At 36.1% G+C, this 22,059-nt stretch overlaps 1 protein-coding gene across 1 annotated transcript in view; it reads left to right on the top strand.

Annotated features, from left to right (window-relative positions):
* The window catches only part of FANCA (FA complementation group A), a 442,214-nt gene that overhangs the window by 10,150 nt on the left and 410,005 nt on the right, over positions 1-22,059 (top strand). Inside the window, 4 exon segments of the mRNA XM_053699359.1 lie at positions 477-619; positions 2,677-2,772; positions 17,866-17,939; positions 19,088-19,200. Coding sequence (XP_053555334.1) covers positions 477-619; positions 2,677-2,772; positions 17,866-17,939; positions 19,088-19,200 — 426 coding nt within the window.

A 22,059-nucleotide genomic window follows, 5' to 3' on the forward strand; every position in this document is an offset into this window, starting at 1 on the left:
GTTTTTTGGTGGTTGTAGATGTGTAATGTTTTTTCAGTTTTTCATCATTTTATATATTTTTTTATAGTAAATTATAAGATATGATGAAAATAATGGTATCTTTAGAAAGTCCATTTAATGACGAGAAAAACGGTATATAATATGTGTGGGTACAGTAAACGAGTAAGAGGAAAATTACAGCTAAATACAAACACCGCAGAAATGTAAAAATAGCCCTGGTCCCAAACGGTAAGAACATTGAAAAAATGGTCTGGTCACTAAGGGGTTAAAAGTGTTGTAACATGACATGGTCTATCTGAATTGTGCAAGTTTAATGTTGATTTTCCTATCCATTTAATTGTTTATGAAAATAGGATTTGTAATTCAAAGCACCAGGTTTTCTGATCTAATGTCTGTATACTTTAAGTATCATTTTAAAGTGCATGTTTCTTGAGTACCCTCTAACATATGTTGATTACCCCCCACTCTATTTCAAGGCTCAACCTTACGTGATCAGGCCTCACACTTAGGGTTACCAGCTGGTGTGCTGACAGCAAGAGCTACGGTATCCAGCATTCAGCAGATTTGCCAAGTCGCAGAGGATTGTGCAAGAAAAGCCCTACTGACTGAGGAGCAGAGAGTGAGTACTTAAAGGGACATTCCGGTCAAAATTTAAATGCACATAGATGAATTACATCTTTGTATAGAAACATATTTGCAATATTCATGTATTAGCAAAAATGCTTATAGTAAAATTTATCACTGCTTTAATGTTAACAATTTTCTCTGCATGTGCACATGAACCACAGCTGGATATTGTCACTGCACTAGCATTTTAAATACCCCAGCTACTCAAAAGCCAGTGGGGCTTATATCATGTCCGCAATTAACAGAGTCATTACCAGATGCTTCAAACACCTTAGGCTCTCTGATCAAGTGCTGTGTTTAAAATGCTAGTGCACGTTGCATACTTAAATACACGTTTGAAACTGCTTTTTTAACTGCTGGGCATAATACAAGTGTGGTGTGCAGCGGCATTTAGCGGCCTTCTAATTGCCAAAAAGTAATGCCAAAGCCATAAATGTCTGCTATTTCTGAACAAAGGGGATCACTGAGAAGCATTTACAACTATGTATGCCATAATTGCACAAGCGGTTTGTAAATAATTTCAATGAGAAACCTAAAGTTTGTGAAAGAGTTAACAATTTATTTTATTTGATCGCATTTGGCGGTGAAATGGTGGCATGAAATATGGGCCTAGATCAATACTTTGGGTTGTCTACTAATATATATATATATATATATATATATATATATATATATATATACACATGTGAAGGGTTATTCAGGGATTCCTGACAGATATCAGTGTTCCAATGTAACTAGCGCTAGTTTTGAAAACAAATGGTTTGAAAATAGCAAAGTACTACTTGTACTTATTGCCCTATAACTTGCAAAAAAAGCAAAGAACATGTAAACATTGGGTATTTCTAAACTCAGAACAGAATTTAGAAACTATTTAGGATGGGTGTTTTGTGGTGGTTGTAGATGTGTAACAGATTGTGGGGGTCAAAGTTAGAAAAAGTGTGTGTTTTTTTTTTCTTTAATCTTTTCATCATATTTTATAAAAAAAAAGTTTTTATTGTAAATTATAAGATATGAAAATAATGGTATCTTTAGAAAGTCCATTTAATGGCGAGAAAAACGGTATATAATATGTGTGGGTACAGTAAATGAGTAAGAGGAAAATTACAGCTAAACACAAACACAGCAGAAATGTAAAAATAGCCCTGGTCCCAAACCGTAAGAAAATTAAAAAGTTCTATGGTGATTAAGGGGTTAAACAGTTTCAGCATAAATGAATGAGCTTTCTTAGGCCAAACTCACTAGCAAAGGATGAACAATCTAATCTGGGATCATGTAGCATGTATATTATGGGTGTGCGTGCTAATAATCACCGGTGTGATTTAAGGTATCATTTTTTTTGGTCACATTTTGTTATAATTTTAGTGTTAGAATTTTTCTTAAAGGGACATTATACCCAATTTTTTTTATTTCATGATTCAGATTAATACAATTTTTAAAAAAGTTTCCAATTTACTTCTATTATCAAATGTATTTCATTCTCATTTTATTCTTTGCTGAAGAGATATCTAGATAGGTAGCGTGCACATGCCTGAAGCTCCTGCTAATGTATAACATTGTTGCAAAACTGCTGCTATATAGTGCTGCAGACACGTGCACAGTCTTGAGCTTACCTTCCTGCTTTTCAAATAAGGATAGCAAGAAAACAAAGAAAATATGATAATACAAGTAACTTAGAAAGTGTTTTTTTTTAAAATTGTATGTTCTATCTAAATCATGAAAGAAAAAAATGTGGGTTTTATGTCCCTTTAACATACTATCGCAATTGGCAATCTTATCTTTTTGCTGTGTATTTTCAAGTTTTTTTTTGTACTTTACAGAACTTACTGACGTGAGATGTACAATTCTTCTTTCTTTTAGAATTTAAGGTTCAAATTTAATTTTAATGAGTTAAAATGTAAAATGATATGACACTGTGACAGGAGCAAATATCACATCAAATGAAAATGTTTCACATGGTTCTTGTGACTGAGTATTTTTTTCTTCATTGTATCTAATGCTTTAGGTTTGTTCTTTTACAGCACATTTTATCAGTTTTTTTTGTCTTGATAGAACAAGTTGTCTGCTTTGCTGAAGGCATTAAAAGGATTGCTCTCAGAAAATTGCTTTAGCCGCTCACTTTTTTCCAAGGAGATTTGGAAAGCACAAGTAGGTTAAATGATTGTACTTTAACTGCTGCAAAGTGGGATTGTGTTACTGCAGATCAACCTATCAGACGCCATAACCTCATTGTAGCATGTAAAATATTTCTTTGCTGGATTTGGGGATCATTTTCATTAATTTAATTATACACTACTAAAAGCCACATCGTGTATTTATTTATTTTTCCCTGGCACATTTTGTTATTAAGATATCACATTAGAGCTTGTATGCAGTTTAAAACCACTATATAATGTAAATAAAATTATTGATTTTGTCAACTGGGCAAAAATGTATTATTAGTTCATAATGGTGAAAAAAAAATCACATACCTAACTACCAAGACTTCAAATTAATCTCATGAGATTTAGAACATCCTTATCCTAAATAATTCCCACATCAAGAATAGTTAGTTGTAGCTATTTAAGAACAAAATCAGCTAACGCCCAATACATAAAATGCTGTGAAGCACATTATTAACAAATCCTTTAAATATACTAGGAAACTGTATTTCTGACACCTGGAGTGGGTGGTATGGTTTTATTAGCGCACATGAACTCTTGACGTGAGGGGGCTTGACCCCTTAGCACCACTCCCTATATGTCAATCCTTTTGTTTTTTTAAAAGACAAAATATTACAATAGCTGTGAAACAGACATAAAACTGACATCACATCATAGTAAGTAAAGTGCTATATTATACAGTGTGCACCAGATTAAAAAAAACTATAATTAGATCATCCCTGTTTGCTTTTAGATTTTGTTTTCTGTAAGAGGGAAGGGAGTGGGTTTGATAAAGTGGTGAACAAGACAAAAGACGATGTCAATCATTTTAGTGATCAGGTTAGCATTAGGTAAACCCACGTTTACCTGTTTCTTCATGCAACATTTTGTAATATTTCTCACTTTTTTTTTATTTTTTATTGCTCATAAAATTGATATTTATTTTACTGGTATTTTTCTATGTAGTTATATAGAGTTTTCTTTCATTGTTCTAGATGATTTTTATTGTGGTGTTAGATTAATCAATGGCGTCTTTTAGATATCTACTTTTTTAAACATTCTTTTCATTGAATAGTGAAAAAAGGGGACTATAAGAATAAAACCATTGGACTTTAGAATTTTAAATGATAAAAAATATAAATGGCATATCTGGATACTAAAGTCAGACAAGGAACCCCGAGGGGAACCTAGAGTGGGGTGCGCTGGGTGAATACAAAAGTGATAACTATAAACAAACCAGATGGTTTCCGTGAAATATGGCAGAAAGTCAATATCAGTATAAGACAAAAGATGTCGGCGGCAAGGCTCCTCTAGTCTTCGGCGTGAAGCTTTCTGAAAATTAAGAGTGAGAAAGAGGGCGCCACATAGCGTGATACTGTTGATACAGGTTCAGACGGCAAAGAAATCAAAAAGGCTTACCGAACAGCTCTGCACCGTTCTGTGACCGGTGCTATCAGACAGACTAACACTCTCAGTGGTTAGCACACTGGATGGCCTCGGACAAGATGCAGTCAGGTAGATCTCAGCGTTGTTCGATTAACACGCTGGGTGGCCTTGGATATGGTGCAAACAGGTGGATCTCAGCGTTGCTTGATTAAAGCAAATCAGCGTCTCTGCACCATGTGCACTGTAACCTCCAATGGGTATTAGACAAAAATACCTCTCCAGGTAAGGTAAATAATCGTAAGAGACAACTTCCGTGTAATAAAGTTAAAATCTTTAATCAACCCAGGTTTTTGCTACGCGTTTCTAGACCAATGGTCTTTTCCTCAGGCATAAAAACAAGGGATAAATTTACTAGTGCATTACAACATTATATACAGGTGATTAAAAACGGAAGTTGTCATAGTTTTAAAAAGAGACCAATCAGGGCCAAACAAATTCTGTGAATCTTATCAGCTTTGATTGTAAAATCTATAGATTGGTAGTTAGTGTCGGTGTATGGGCCATATTGTTACAAAATGTTTCTACACTGTTTCATATATCCGTTACTAATTTTTGATATTGAATACAGAGTGTTTGTAAAAAAGAGTATGAAATAAATGCCTACAATTGTTTCTCGAGATTGTGTGTGTATATGAGTTAGTATGTATAAATAAATAAATAAAGCATATTAGAATTTCGAATAATTTAAAAAAATGTGTGGTATTATTTGAAACTATTGAGAAAAAAGTGAGATGTGATAGAACGGAACGTGATCTAGTTGTAAGCGTGGATACAGTGGTTACCAAAATTGGGTTTCGAAAATTGATCCTTTTGTTTTAAACCTCACGGCTATGGAATTAAGAGCGCTATAATTTTGAATAAGTGTGTATGTAAATGATCTATGTTTAATATAATAGTCTTCACTATGCTTCTGAAATTGATTCATCAGTGTATTATCTTTTTTGTAACATATAAATCCAGAGTTTATTAAATTATTAGTTCGATGAGTGTTGTGATCCCAAAATGATAATAGTAATAAATTTTTAAAGAATAAATTGTTAAATATAATGTACCATATGAATATGGAACAAGTTAAAAGTTAACATCCCAGGGCTTGTTTAATCATTATAACAGTACCTAATTTTTGCACTGTCGATGCAAAATTACATGCCTCAATGGGAGTAAAATATGTATTTTTACTATTTAATATGTTGTGCAATATATGATTGGTGTCAAACAATGAGTATTTTGCTATTGCATATATTTGTCATTCTGAATAATAGGCATGGCAAATATTAGCCCTTCCTAGTGTCGAAGAATAATTGGTTATTGTAAAGCATATTGAAATATGTTTCTGTTATACTACAATTGTTGAAACTGAGTCGTAAACAGATAGGACTGATAATATTTTCCAATAAATACTGTTCAGCTGGAAATTATATTAATATGTAAAAAATAGTGGGTCTAAAATAATCTTAAATAATAAACCTGATTAAAACGCCAATAATCATTATGATTCCAATATTGATTCATAATGTATCAATATTTTAGTCTAAATCCGAGTGTAAATGTTGTTGATAGTCTTTGATCTTATCAATTATGGATGTCTGATTTAGGTATGTTTATTATTATTTTTTCTGGATATTAATTAAAGGCTGCTAGGTCTAAGTTCGCATTTAAACCTTCCGGAAATAGTGTTTTTAACTTAAAAATCCAGAAAGTTTCTCGTTGTCTGAGTTTGTTGGTTCTATTATAATCTACTGACCTAGGAATAAAATCTATGGGAATAAATTTAAAAATGTGAGGGTTGCCTTGATGTTTTGTTAGACAATGGGTTGGAACACTATGTTTAATTTTCGTTTTCTTGCAATTTTTGCAGTTACGAAAATGTTCCCCCCATCTTGTCTTGGCCTTCCTGGAGGTGCGGCCTATGTATTGCAGGCCGCAAATGCACTCTAATAAATAGACAACAAAAGATGTATTGCAGTTATAAAATCCCTGAATGGGATAAATGTCTCCGGTGGTGTGAGATTTAAAAGTTTTAGTGCCGTGTTTGATATATTGACAGGACTTACAACCTGTTCTTCTGCATCTATACACTCCCTGTAGCCCAAAAATGCCCCTCTTGGATTTTGTGATTGTCTTGGATAGTTGTTGGGTATGTTTGACAATTTTACTGGGTGCTAAACTACTTCTCAGAGTTGGCGCTCTCCTATAGACTATCTTTGGTCTTTCCTGTACAATATTCTTCAAAATGGGGTCCCTTTGGATGACATGCCAATGTTTGTATATAATCTGATTAATCTTTTGGAAATGATTATTGTATTGGGTGATAAACATAGGATTTCCCTGATCTATTGGTGTATTGCTTAGTTGATTTGTTTTTTTGTTATTATTGTTGTTGGATAATATCTCATTCCTGTCCAATCTTTTGGTTCTGGTAAGAGCATGGTAAGAGCAATCCTATGTTTATCACCCAATACAATAATCATTTCCAAAAGATTAATCAGATTATATACAAACATTGGCATGTCATCCAAAGGGACCCCATTTTGAAGAATATTGTACAGGAAAGACCAAAGATAGTCTATAGGAGAGCGCCAACTCTGAGAAGTAGTTTAGCACCCAGTAAAATTGTCAAACATACCCAACAACTATCCAAGACAATCACAAAATCCAAGAGGGGCATTTTTGGGCTACAGGGAGTGTATAGATGCGGAAGAACAGGTTGTAAGTCCTGTCAATATATCAAACACGGCACTAAAACTTTTAAATCTCACACCACTGGAGACATTTATCCCATTCAGGGATTTTATAACTGCAATACATCTTTTGTTGTCTATTTATTAGAGTGCATTTGCGGCCTGCAATACATAGGCCGCACCTCCAGGAAGGCCAAGACAAGATGGGGGGAACATTTTCGTAACTGCAAAAATTGCAAGAAAACGAAAATTAAACATAGTGTTCCAACCCATTGTCTAACAAAACATCAAGGCAACCCTCACATTTTTAAATTTATTCCCATAGATTTTATTCCTAGGTCAGTAGATTATAATAGAACCAACAAACTCAGACAACGAGAAACTTTCTGGATTTTTAAGTTAAAAACACTATTTCCGGAAGGTTTAAATGCGAACTTAGACCTAGCAGCCTTTAATTAATATCCAGAAAAAATAATAATAAACATACCTAAATCAGACATCCATAATTGATAAGATCAAAGACTATCAACAACATTTACACTCGGATTTAGACTAAAATATTGATACATTATGAATCAATATTGGAATCATAATGATTATTGGCGTTTTAATCAGGTTTATTATTTAAGATTATTTTAGACCCACTATTTTTTACATATTAATATAATTTCCAGCTGAACAGTATTTATTGGAAAATATTATCAGTCCTATCTGTTTACGACTCAGTTTCAACAATTGTAGTATAACAGAAACATATTTCAATATGCTTTACAATAACCAATTATTCTTCGACACTAGGAAGGGCTAATATTTGCCATGCCTATTATTCAGAATGACAAATATATGCAATAGCAAAATACTCATTGTTTGACACCAATCATATATTGCACAACATATTAAATAGTAAAAATACATATTTTACTCCCATTGAGGCATGTAATTTTGCATCGACAGTGCAAAAATTAGGTACTGTTATAATGATTAAACAAACCCTGGGATGTTAACTTTTAACTTGTTCCATATTCATATGGTACATTATATTTAACAATTTATTCTTTAACAATTTATTACTATTATCATTTTGGGATCACAACACTCATCGAACTAATAATTTAATAAACTCTGGATTTATGTTACTAAAAAAGATAATACACTGATGAATCAATTTCAGAAGCATAGTGAAGACTATTATATTAAACATAGATCATTTACATACACACTTATTCAAAATTATAGCGCTCTTAATTCCATAGCCGTGAGGTTTAAAATTAAAGGATCAATTTAAACATAGATCATTTACATACACACTTATTCAAAATTATAGCGCTCTTAATTCCATAGCCGTGAGGTTTAAAACAAAAGGATCAATTTTCGAAACCCAATTTTGGTAACCACTGTATCCACGCTTACAACTAGATCACGTTCCGTTCTATCACATCTCACTTTTTTCTCAATAGTTTCAAATAATACCACACATTTTTTTAAATTATTCGAAATTCTAATATGCTTTATTTTTTTATACATACTAACTCATATACACACACAATCTCGAGAAACAATTGTAGGCATTTATTTCATACTCTTTTTTTTTTACAAACACTCTGTATTCAATATCAAAAATTAGTAACAGATATATGAAACAGTGTAGAAACATTTTGTAACAATATGGCGACATACACCGACACTAACTACCAATCTATAGATTTTACAATCAAAGCTGATAAGATTCACAGAATTTGTTTGGCCCTGATTGGTCTCTTTTTAAAACTATGACAACTTCCGTTTTTAATCACCTGTATATAATGTTGTAATGCACTAGTAAATTTATCCCTTGTTTTTATGCCTGAGGAAAAGACCATTGGTCTAGAAACGCGTAGCAAAAACCTGGATTGATTAAAGATTTTAACTTTATTACACGGAAGTTGTCTCTTACGATTATTTACCTTACCTGGAGAGGTATTTTTGTCTAATACCCATTGGAGGTTACAGTGCACATGGTGCAGAGACGCTGATTTGCTTTAATCAAGCAACGCTGAGATCCACCTGTTTGCACCATATCCAAGGCCACCCAGCGTGTTAATCGAACAACGCTGAGATCTACCTGACTGCATCTTGTCCGAGGCCATCCAGTGTGCTAACCACTGAGAGTGTTAGTCTGTCTGATAGCACCGGTCACAGAACGGTGCAGAGCTGTTCGGTAAGCCATTTTGATTTCTTTGCCGTCTGAACCTGTATCAACAGTATCACGCTATGTGGCGCCCTCTTTCTCACTCTTAAATATCTGGATACTACTTGTTTTGATCTGGCGCTGGGGAGGCACAACTAGGTCTCACTATAGTACTGAAAAAGGGAACTGATGCACGAGACTGCAGTAGAATAATAATGTTATGAACTTAGTGAAATAACACACACTAAGCAGTGATTACAGTAGTTCAAAGCAGTGATAAACGTATTACTTTTCTTCTGTTAAGTGTGATCAGTCCACGGGTCATCATTACTGGGATATTACTCCTCCCCAACAGGAAGTGCAAGAGGATTCACCCAGCAGAGTTGCATATAGCCCCTCCCCTCTACGTCACCCCCAGTCATTCTCTTACACCCAACGACTAGATAGGATGTGTGAGAGGACTATTGTGATTTTATTTAGTTTATTTCTTCAATCAAAAGTTTGTTATTTTTTAATAGCACCGGAGTGTGTTATTCCTTCTCTGGTAGAGTTTGAAGAAGAATCTACCAGAGTTTTTACTATGATTTTAGCCGGAGTTGTTAAGATCATATTGCTGTTTCTCGGCCATCTGAGGAGAGGTAAACTTCAGATCAGGGGACAGCGGGCAGTTTATTCTGCAAAGAGGTATGTAGCAGTTTTTATTTTCTAACAATGGAATTGATGAGAAAATCCTGCCATACCGACATAATATCATGTATGTATATTTTACATTTTAGTATTCTGGGGAATGGTACTTCACTGGAATTACACTATGTATATAAGACTTTAGCCTAATTGCAAAGCAACAGGCTTTTTAATAACTCTTAATTTATGTTAAACGTTTTTGCTGGAATGTAAAATCGTTTTCATTTTCTGAGGTACTGGGTGAATAAAATGTTTGGGCACTATTTTTCCACTTGGCAGTTGCTGGATCTAATTATGACAATTTACTGATCTCTCTCACTGTTGTGTGTGAGGGGGTGGGACCTTTTTTTGGCGCTTTTGCTACGCATCAAAAATTTCAGTCAGAAGCTCATTGTCTTTTCCTGCATGTTCCGGTTTATCTCTACAGAACTCAGGGATCTTCAAAGCTTGTTTGAGGGAAGTAATCTAACAGAGCTGTGAGATTGTAGTTGACTGTGATAAAAGACGTTTATTCTTTAACTTTTTTATGCCTCAGGGTTAGTTATTCTTTGCTAATGGGAACAAGCCTTTGCTAAATTGCGTTTTGTTTTACAAAGCTTATTGATTTCAACTGTTATATATCTTCAGTGCTTCTTAAGCACAGTTCGTTTTTTTCATTGTATTTTACTTGAATAATATTTCCAAATTGCAAGTTTATTTGCTAGTTTGTTAAACATGTCTGATTCAGAGGATGAGACCTGTACTATTTGTACTAACGCCAAAGTGGAGCCCAATAGAAATTTATGTACTAACTGTATTGATGCTACATTAAATAAAAGTCAATCTGTACAAATTGAACAAATTTCACCAAACAACGAGGGGAGAGTTATGCCGACTAACTCGCCTCACGTGACAGTACCTGCATCTCCCGCTCGGGACGTGCGTGATATGGTGGTGCCCAGTACATCTGGGCGGCCATTACAAATAACATTACAAGATATGGCTACTGTTATGACTGAGGTTTTGGCTAAATTACCAGAACTAAGGGGCAAGCGTGATCACTCTGGGGTGAGAACAGAGTGCGCTGATAATGTTAGGGCCATGTCAGATACTGCGTCGCAACTTGCAGAACATGAGGACGGAGAGCTTCATTCTGCGGCTGACGGTTCTGATCCAGACAGATTGGATTCAGATATTTCAAACTTTAAATTTAAGCTGGAAAACCTCCGTGTTTTACTAGGGGAGGTGTTAGCGGCCCTGAATGATTGTAACACAGTTGCAATACCAGAGAAAATGTGTAGGTTGGATAAATATTTTGCTGTACCAACAAGTACTGACGTTTTTCCTATACCTAAAAGACTAACTGAAATTATTACTAAGGAGTGGGATAGACCCGCTGTGCCGTTCTCACCCCCTCAGATATTTAGAAAGATGTTTCCAATAGACACCACCACACGGGACTTATGGCAAACGGTCCCTAAGGTGGAGGGAGCAGTTTCTACTTTAGCTAAGCGTACCACTATCCCGGTAGAGGATAGCTGTGCCTTTTCAGATCCAATGGATAAAAAGTTAGAGGGTTACCTTAAGAAAATGTTTGTTCAACAAGGTTTTATATTGCAACCCCTTGCATGCATTGCGCCGATCACGGCTGCAGCGGCATTCTGGATTGAGTCTCTAGAAGAGAACCTTAGTTCAGTTACGCTGGACGACATTTCAGACAGGCTTAGAATACTTAAGCTATCAAATTCATTCATTTCGGAAGCCGTAGTACATTTAACTAAACTTACGGCTAAGAATTCCGGATTCGCCATTCAGGCGCGCAGAGCACTGTGGCTAAAATCCTGGTCAGCTGATGTAACTTCTAAGTCCAAATTACTTAATATACCTTTCAAGGGACAGACCTTATTTGGGCCCGGTTTGAAAGAAATTATCGCTGACATTACAGGAGGTAAGGGCCACGCCCACTAAAACAGCATGAATTGAGGGCCCCCGATCCGGGATTGGATCTAGTGGGGGGCAGACTTTCTCTCTTCGCCCAGGCTTGGGCAAGAGATGTCCAGGATCCCTGGGCGCTAGAGATAATATCTCAGGGATACCTTCTGGACTTCAAACACTCTCCTCCAAGAGAGAGATTTCATCTGTCAAGATTGTCAACAAACCAAACAAAGAAAGAAGCGTTTCTACGCTGCATACAAGAACTATTGTTAATGGGAGTAATCCATCCAGTTCCACGGTCGGAACAGGGACAAGGGTTTTACTCAAATCTGTTTGTGGTTCCCAAAAAAGAGGGAACTTTCAGACCAATCCTGGATTTAAAGATCCTAAACAAATTCCTAAGAGTTCCATCATTCAAAATGGAGACTATTCGGACAATTTTACCCATGATCCAAGAAGGTCAGTACATGACCACAGTGGACTTAAAGGACGCTTACCTTCACATACCGATTCACAAAGATCATTACCGGTATCTAAGGTTTGCCTTTCTAGACAGGCATTACCAGTTTGTAGCTCTTCCATTCGGATTGGCTACAGCTCCAAGAATCTTCACAAAGGTTCTAGGTGCTCTTCTGGCGGTACTAAGACCGCGGGGAATTTCGGTAGCTCCGTACCTAGACGAACATTCTGATACAAGCTTCAAGCTTTCAAACTGCCAAGTCTCATACAGAGTTAGTACTGGCTTTTCTAAGGTCACATGGATGGAAGGTGAACGAAAAGAAAAGTTCACTCGTTCCACTCACAAGAGTTCCCTTCCTGGGGACTCTTATAGATTCTGTAGAAATGAAGATTTACCTGACAGAGGACAGGTTAACAAGACTTCAAAGTGCTTGCCGCACCCTTCATTCCATTCAACACCCGTCAGTGGCTCAATGCATGGAGGTAATCGGCTTAATGGTAGCGGCAATGGACATAGTGCCATTTGCTCGCTTACACCTCAGACCACTGCAATTATGCATGCTAAGTCAGTGGAATGGGGATTACTCAGACTTGTCCCCTTCTCTGAATCTGGATCAAGAGACCAGAAATTCTCTTCTATGGTGGCTTTCTCGGCCACATCTGTCCAGGGGGATGCCATTCAGCAGACCAGACTGGACAATTGTAACAACAGACGCCAGCCTTCTAGGTTGGGGTGCCGTCTGGAATTCTCTGAAGGCTCAGGGACAATGGAGTCAGGAGTAGAGTCTCCTGCCAATAAACATTCTGGAATTGAGAGCAGTTCTCAATGCCCTCTTGGCTTGGCCCCAGTTGACAACTCGGGGGTTCATCAGGTTTCAGTCGGACAACATCACGACTGTAGCTTACATCAACCATCAGGGAGGGACAAGAAGCTCCCTAGCAATGATGGAAGTATCAAAGATAATTCGCTGGGCAGAGTCTCACTCTTGCCACCTGTCAGCAATCCACATCCCGGGAGTGGAGAACTGGGAGGCGGATTTCTTAAGTCGTCAGACTTTTCATCCGGGGGAGTGGGAACTTCATCCGGAGGTCTTTGCCCAAATACTTCGACGATGGGGCAAACCAGAGATAGATCTCATGGCGTCTCGACAGAACGCCAAGCTTCCTCGTTACGGGTCCAGATCCAGGGATCCAGGAGCAGTCCTAATAGATGCCCTGACAGCACCTTGGGACTTCAGGATGGCTTATGTGTTTCCACCCTTCCCGATGCTTCCTCGATTGATTGCCAGAATCAAACAGGAGAGAGCATCAGTGATTCTGATAGCACCTGCATGGCCACGCAGGACTTGGTATGCAGACCTGGTGGACATGTCATCCTGTCCACCTTGGTCTCTACCTCTGAAACAGGACCTCCTGATACAGGGTCCTTTCAAACATCAAAATCTAACTTCTCTGAAGCTGACTGCTTGGAAATTGAACGTTTGATTTTATCAAGACGTGGGTTTTCTGAGTCAGTTATTGACACCTTAATACAGGCTAGGAAGCCTGTTACCAGAAAGATTTACCATAAGATATGGCGTAAATACCTATATTGGTGTGAATCCAAAGGTTACTCTTGGAGTAAGGTTAGGATTCCTAGGATATTGTCTTTTCTACAAGAAGGTTTAGAAAAGGGTTTATCTGCTAGTTCATTAAAGGGACAGATCTCAGCTCTGTCTATTCTGTTACACAAACGTCTGTCAGAAGTGCCAGACGTTCAGGCTTTTTGTCAGGCTTTAGCGAGGATTAAGCCTGTGTTTAAAACTGTTGCTCCGCCATGGAGTTTAAACCTTGTTCTTAACGTTTTACAGGGCGTTCCGTTTGAACCCCTCCATTCCATTGATATAAAGTTGTTATCTTGGAAAGTTCTATTTTTAATGGCTATTTCCTCGGCTCGAAGAGTCTCTGAGTTATCAGCCTTACATTGTGATTCTCCTTATTTGATTTTTCATTCGGATAAGGTAGTTCTGCGTACTAAACCTGGGTTCTTACCTAAGGTAGTCACTAACAGGAATATCAATCAAGAGATTGTTGTTCCTTCTTTGTGTCCAAATCCTTCTTCGAAGAAGGAACGTTTACTACACAATCTGGACGTAGTTCGTGCCCTAAAATTTTACTTACAGGCAACTAAGGAATTTCGAAAAAACGTCTTCTCTGTTTGTCGTGTACTCTGGTCAGAGGAGAGGTCAAAAGGCTTCGGCAACCTCTCTTTCCTTTTGGCTTCGTAGTATAATACGTTTAGCTTATGAGACTGCTGGACAGCAGCCTCCTGAAAGAATTACAGCTCATTCTACTAGAGCTGTGGCTTCCACTTGGGCCTTCAAGAATGAGGCCTCTGTTGAACAGATTTGCAAGGCTGCAACTTGGTCTTCGCTTCATACTTTTTCCAAATTTTACAAATTTGACACTTTTGCTTCCTCGGAGGCTATTTTTGGGAGAAAGGTTCTTCAGGCAGTGGTTCCTTCTGTATAAAAGAGCCTGCCTATCCCTCCCGTCATCCGTGTACTTTTGCTTTGGTATTGGTATCCCAGAAGTAATGATGACCCGTGGACTGATCACACTTAACAGAAGAAAACATAATTTATGCTTACCTGATAAATTCCTTTCTTCTGTAGTGTGATCAGTCCACGGCCCGCCCTGTTTTTAAGGCAGGTAATTATTTTTTAAATTATACTCCAGTCACCACTACACCCTTGGTTTCTCCTTTCTCGTTGGTCCTTGGTCGAATGACTGGGGGTGACGTAGAGGGGAGGGGCTATATGCAACTCTGCTGGGTGAATCCTCTTGCACTTCCTGTTGGGGAGGAGTAATATCCCAGAAGTAATGATGACCCGTGGACTGATCACACTACAGAAGAAAGGAATTTATCAGGTAAGCATAAATTATGTTATTTTCGGGTTTTGGATAAGACATTAATAGCATGCAACAGTACCGAGAGTCATGCAGTGAAACACAGGCAAATTACACGGATGCTGTATCAGTCTTCTCCCAGATGTTACCCAGCAGACTCTTCTGCCCCCCCCCAGCGATTCTAATAATTAAACCATTACTGTAAAAGGTGTGTCAAGCATTTTAGCAAAATAAGAATGTTCTCATAACACGCAAATACTCTGACACTATCCTAGCACTATCTGTCTTGGAATGTGACATCTCACTCTTTCGAGATAAGAGCATCTGCTATGAGAACAGAAGAGAATACAAGTGTTTTTATATATATATATATATATATATATATATATATCTCTATCTATCTCTATCCTGAAGGGAAAGCACAATCTTACAATAAATCATTATGCCAAGGTGCAATACTAAGTGATACAGAGTCCAATCCAAGGAAAAGGCACTCATTGGTCTTTATAATAAAAATCTAAAATTTATTAAACAAATATTAAAAATGACATAACGTTTCGGCGCACCTAGGCGCCTTTGTCAAATGTCATATGATAGGCTTTCAAACCAAAAACCATTGTTTACATTGCAGTGCTTTTACAAATAATGGCAATTTCACAAACTTCATTGTCTGTGCAATATAAAAAAAATCAAGAAGAACAATCTTCGTTTTTTTCCCTTCTTAAACAATGGGAGGCCCTTCTGAACCTCAAACAGAAATTAAAGTAGATACATTTTTTAAATATAGGTCACTCATTGACCTAACTCAGAAATATAAGAAATGTTTGAAACTTGGTTTTGTGTGCATCAATAAAGCAAGTATACTGTACCACATTTTACTTAAAGACCCTGTTCCATTAAAGGGACAGTATACACTCATTTTTATATAACTGCATGTAATAGACACTGCTATAAAGAATAAGATGCACAGATACTGATATAAAAATCCAGTATAAAACTGTTTAAAAACTTACTTAGGAGCTCTCAGTTTAGCTCTGTTGAAAAGGTAGCTGGAAAGCCCACTGCAAGTGGGAAATAAGACCCTCCCCCTTCTTTTGCATATGAAAAGACCCTTTACACAAACAGGAGCAAGCTGGAGAAGGTAGCTGACGGTATTCTCATAAAACTTTGGGGCTTGGTTAGGATTCTGAAAATCAGAGCAATGTTATTTAAAAATAAGCAAGACTATACTTTTTTAAAAAACAACAACTTTATGGGCTATATAAATAGATAATCTACAAAACATTTATGCAAAGAAAAAATGAGTGTATAATGTCCCTTTAAGAAGAATAAATATAGTGAGACATTTTACACGTAGGAACCAATTATTATCAAAATAGAAAGTGCCTTTAAAGAGATACAACTATGTATTTAGGTATATAAAGATTAAATAGGATAATAAGTGACACATAGTAGAGACCAGCTAATATGTCTTTGTCTTGGCTATTTGAACAACTGAAATCAACCAACAGAAAATAGTAATAATCATAAAGGCCAATGAGGATCAAAAATAGCTGCTTTATATGAAAAATAATATAATGGTCTCTAACAACAATAATAAAATGAGTTTCTGAAATATATATATATATATATATATATATATATATATATATATATATATATATATATAATTATCTTTTATTATGGACGGTCTACTCTAGAATTTTTGTTTAAAAAGATAGATAATCCCTTTATTTCCCATTCTCCAGTTTTGCATAACCAACACAGTTATCCTTTTTATTTCAGTTCTTTTGACAGACTTGCATTTTAGCCAATTAGTGCTGTCTCATAAATAACTCCAAGGAACTGAGCACAATGTTGTCTATATGGCAGCCATGAACTAGCACTGTCTAGCTGTCAAATTGCCCTGAGCTAAAAGGCGGCCTTCAATGGCTTAGAAATTAGCATATGAGCCTACCTAGGTTTAACTTTCAACAAAGAATACCAAGAGTACAAAGCAAATTTTATGATGAAAGTAAATTGGAAAGTTGTTTAAAATTGCATGTCCTATCTGAATCATGAAAGTTTAATTTTGACTAGACTGTCCCTTTAAGGGTCTTAAACTTAGATGTAATAACCTGTGCAGGTAGACTACTGTATTAGACAGTGACATTAAAAAATAAGCTGGTTGGTCCAAAAGAAAGGTTGGTATTGTATCTCACTAGAGCAATGTTATTTGAGGTTACTTGTTCATGGATAGCTATGGCCTCATAACACATATAAAGAAAACACTCAGCTGCTTAATATAAACATAGGCGCAAAGACGGAATAGAAATAAGCATTTCAAAATAGGCAGTCACTTAACAAATAACACATTGTACAGGTTCTAAATGTCTCAATCCAGCTTGGTGATCCAGAGTTATAGTAAGAAAATGATAAAAGTAAATTGGACAGTTGTTTAAAATTGCATGCCCTATCAGAATCATGAAAGTTTAATTTTGACTAGACTGTCCCTTTAAGTAAGAAATTTAGACTTTTACCAGTCTTTAACATTGAGTGAACTAGTAACTTATTGTTTCCACATCATAGCATCAAACTCCTCCATGAATCTAGTAACTTTTATACAAAGCAGAACCTTACATTCCCTTTAATCTTTATATAGTGTTGACACTGATGTACATGGTAAACTATACAAAATAATTTGCTCTATACAGTACAGATCAGGTTAAAGGGACAGTAAAGTCATAATTAGACATATAACTTTCCAATTTACTTCTATTATTTAATTTGCTTCCTCCTCTTGTTATCCTTTGCTGAAAGATTTATGTGGGCAATGTAGCAAGAGTACAGCACTTTATACAGTTATTTTATTCTGTTGTAGCGCCCCCCTGTTTTGGAGGCTGTCTGGCACTTGCACAATGAAGAGATTTTGCGCGTGGAGATGCTGCTGGAGAGGTAATCCTAGAATTGTAAGCTCTATATCACTTAGCTTTCTAATACCTAATTGTCAGTTTGTCTTGTAATACATTTAAACCTATTGTATTTGTTCTTAAAATTAGAATTGGAATGGCTATTTAAAATCCTATTTGAGAAAACTATGCTTTCTTGAGTTTTTTTTTTAAAAGGGATGTTGCCCAAATGCTGTATCAATATATCTTGAAAGCTGTCTAGATAATAACACTTGAGCATCTCTATGTACAAAGGATGATATTTTACCTCTAAGTTATATCAGTAGCCAGTCATTATCATTGTCCCTGGACTTACAAGGGAGCGTGCAACTGACATGAATAGTCTGTCACATTATTTACCTTCTCAGTGTAAGGAAGTTTACTATGAATTCTCAGTAGATTATGATGAAATTTCACAAAATCACAGTAAAGCAAAGTGTGAGCTTATTTTTTATTTTTATTTTTTAACCCTTTGAGTGCTAATGACGGCTCAGAGCCGTCACTAGCACTCTCCCATCTTGAGGGAGATCTGGGGGCTCCCACCCGCTCCTACCCCGGCGATCATGCCTGTAGAGTGAAAGGCATCCCCGTTTTGCGTGGTGACGTCACCGTGCAACTTTATTTATACTTAACAATGTTAAGTATAGGAGCATGGGGCATGCTGCTTAGAAGCCTGTATCTCGGGCATCTAAGCAGCTACAGACCCCCAAGACCCACCATTGGAAAGGTAATCACCTAACCTTTCCAACAGTGTAAATGGGGGTCTGGAAAACAAGTTAAAAAAGTTAAAAAAAAAATATTCAAAAAAGAAACTTAAAAACATTTTAGCACCCAGGTGGGAAAGTGCTTAGCACTCAAAGGGTTAAACCCCGCAGATGATGGTAAAAAGCGCATTTAAATGATGTTTACAAAGCAATTACTCTGGTGAGCTAAGGAAACTTCAAGGGAAAATATCTTCCTTCTTTACATAGAGATGTTCATGTGATATTTTCTAGTCAGACTTTGAAGTGATTTATCATGTGTGTTACATGTATCTTTAATTAATAGAACATTTTTGATTGTGTAGGGTTATTTTCGTGAGTGCATTATGGGTATAATTGAATTATGTTAGTTTGTTAAATTGAATTGAGGGGCTTACTTGACTTTCTCTGTTAGCTGTACAGACCCAAGTGCTGCTGTGGAATGGTTCTGCAGTGAAATGCGCTTATTGTGTCAGCACATGGAGAAGGAGTCCGCAGTCTCAGAGCTCCCTGAGATGATTATATCAGGTATGTATTTTTGGTGTTTGAGATATGATGTAGACTTCTCTGTATATTTAGAATTGGCAATCTTCATAAACCCCAGCGCTAACAGATCTTCAATTATTTTTTATTTTTTTTTCAAATTCGATTTTAAAATAATTGAGTGCATACACATATTTGCGAGCACCATTGGCCAAGTGATTGTGTTTTTATATTAAAACCCCTCCCTTTTTTTATTTATAAATTCTGAGCAGGGATCACATTATATGACAGATATACCCTATATGTAGATGACAAGTCTGTGTGATTTCCCTCTCAAACAGTAGTTATAGCATGGGCACAAGTTCAAAGAAAGATTAAAAATTTGTTTTACACATTTTAAATTATAAAACATGTACTCAACTTAGATATCTATCATTGAAATTAATTGTTTTTGTACATGAAATTGTTAATTATAAAATTAGTTAAAATTAATTATTAAAATAGTTTATTGAACAAATACTAATATAATTTATTGAACAGATGTCATGAACTTAATTTTTTTTTGTTAACTTCAGCTGGGGCCACATTACATTATACTCGCACTTATTTTAAAGATGACACCTCAAAATAACATTGAATTAAAAAATTAATTAATATTAATTTAACATACATCCTACTACAGTTTACAAACTTTGTTACAAGTGCACATAATTAACTGAAAGGTATGGAAATGATTTTTTGAGAACGTATCACTGATGTTGGTTATCTGCTCAGTAGTGCCTAGGCCACATAATTAGCCCATGTAGGATTGAATCTGGCCAGTGGTCCTGCTAAAAGCTAAATATCTGGCTATAGAAGAGCCTTTGCTGTAATACCTCCATAGCGTATACTAATATATAGTATGGGAAAATAATCAATATACAGCATTTGTACATGACTTATTACACTCCGTATAAGGGATATAAGTGGCATAACTTAATTTCAATAAATGCCCTAAATGTCAATTATTAGAAGCTGATTTAATCCATATGCTGTGGGAATGCCCTAAAATAAAATAGCTTTGGCTAAAGCTGGAATACTGGATCAATACGGCCCTAAATATATCTCCTTTTACTTTTTCCAAGCACAACATAGTCCTCCTCTCCCCCTATAACATAGACCTACCCAATAATAAACTTAATTCTTTTATATTGTGCATAAGGAGCCTCATCTTCCATAAGTGGAAAGATAAGGCGACACCTAAATTTACAGAAATAATGAGTTTTATTAAGAAACAATGTATCATTGAACAGAGAGACGCAGATACCAACTTAGAAACACAAGTGCGGTCTTTTTTTTGAAAATGGTCAGTTTTTATTAAGTCACTCTCTAAGGAAGAACAAGACATTATTATATTTCCATTCAGAAACAGACTTAGTCCTACTTGGAATATGGTAGGATTCTCAAGTTGAATGATAAGGACAGAGAAAGGGGGAATCTATTATTATTATTATTTTCTCCCCTCCCCTTTTTTGTTTGTTTGTTTGTTTTTTTGGGTTAGGGTTTAAAACCGAAACTCTGACAGAGAGTACAATTATCAGTTTTACTACAACACAGATATTGAGATGATATAAACTATCTGTTCATAAATTTTGTAGGTTTAATCACAATATTCTGTTGTTTTTTTTCTCCTCCTTGCTTTTTGTACCCTGTCGCTTGATAAATAAAAGATTTTTTTTTTAAAAATCAATGTACAGCATTGCACCTAAAGAGAAATGATTACAAAGACCATAATTCGCAAAAAAAAATAAAAATTCCATAAACCAATAAGTAAAATATATAGGATTGCACTAATAAGGTGCTTATATAGTATACATTTCACACCATTGGCATGAAAAAGTAGTTTATCTGACAGACAATGATAGAGTACAGGATGAATAAGCCAAATACATCTCATTTTCGTAGGAGTGGAATAGGCTAACTGTATTAGCTGGGCAATTACTTTGTAGGTACAATTGTCAAGAGTCAGCTTAAGGGCAGACTTCCTAACACTGGTCTTCTAGATCTCAAAAACTTCTATGGGAGGCCCCGTCTCTATATATGCAGGGGCTTGGATAGCTGCTTGAGTAGTCAATGGAACAAGTCCACTATCCGATTTTTCCCTGCCATGGTTTCCACAATATCACTAAACCAGGAGCCAGCCATACCCCAGAGTTGGAGGTATGTATGTTAGTAAGAGGCTTGGTGCACCAATAAAAATATAACCAGACTCCCAAGTTGAGTATGTGTTGTTTTCACAGGATTTCCAATGCACGTTACAAAGTTACATCTCTCAGGAATCAGAAACTGGATCTGTCTTGTATGATCCTGTTGTCTCGCTTCTTATTTTTTGAGGTTTGCATATCCAACCTGAACAACCTCTGAAACTCTGAGTAGTCTTATAAAAGCAGATGTTTCTTGCTCTAAAAAGTCACTTTGGGGTTTTTGTTTTATGCCTTCAGCAAAAGAGCTTTTAGGCTGAAAATGTAGATATTTCACTATTACTGCCAGGACTTTTATGGAGCCGCTTGGATTGGGCTTTTCTGGGCTAATGGGACTTGCGCTCTCAATCATGGCATATATGTTATTGTTGAGTGTTTTAGTTGAGAGGGTCTCAGTTTTTCAGAACCCAAGGTAAACCCTCAAAGTAAAGTTCATTATTTTGTGGTCTGTTCTCTAAAATATTGCATTTTTGCTGCCTCCATTGGTTTTGTTGGGTGAGGCCATCATGTTTCTCTATATACTCATGATTATCTTCTATATTTAAATATCACTCCTTTTTGCAGTTTATTGATCATGGAAATAAATTGTGACAATAGCTGATGAACAATAGGATTTTGTGAGTCAGCAGTTAATGATACTTGTTAAGTAATGCATCATGATTGC

This window comes from Bombina bombina, chromosome 1, assembly GCF_027579735.1.
Source record: "Bombina bombina isolate aBomBom1 chromosome 1, aBomBom1.pri, whole genome shotgun sequence".
NCBI classification, from domain to species: Eukaryota; Metazoa; Chordata; class Amphibia; order Anura; family Bombinatoridae; genus Bombina; species Bombina bombina.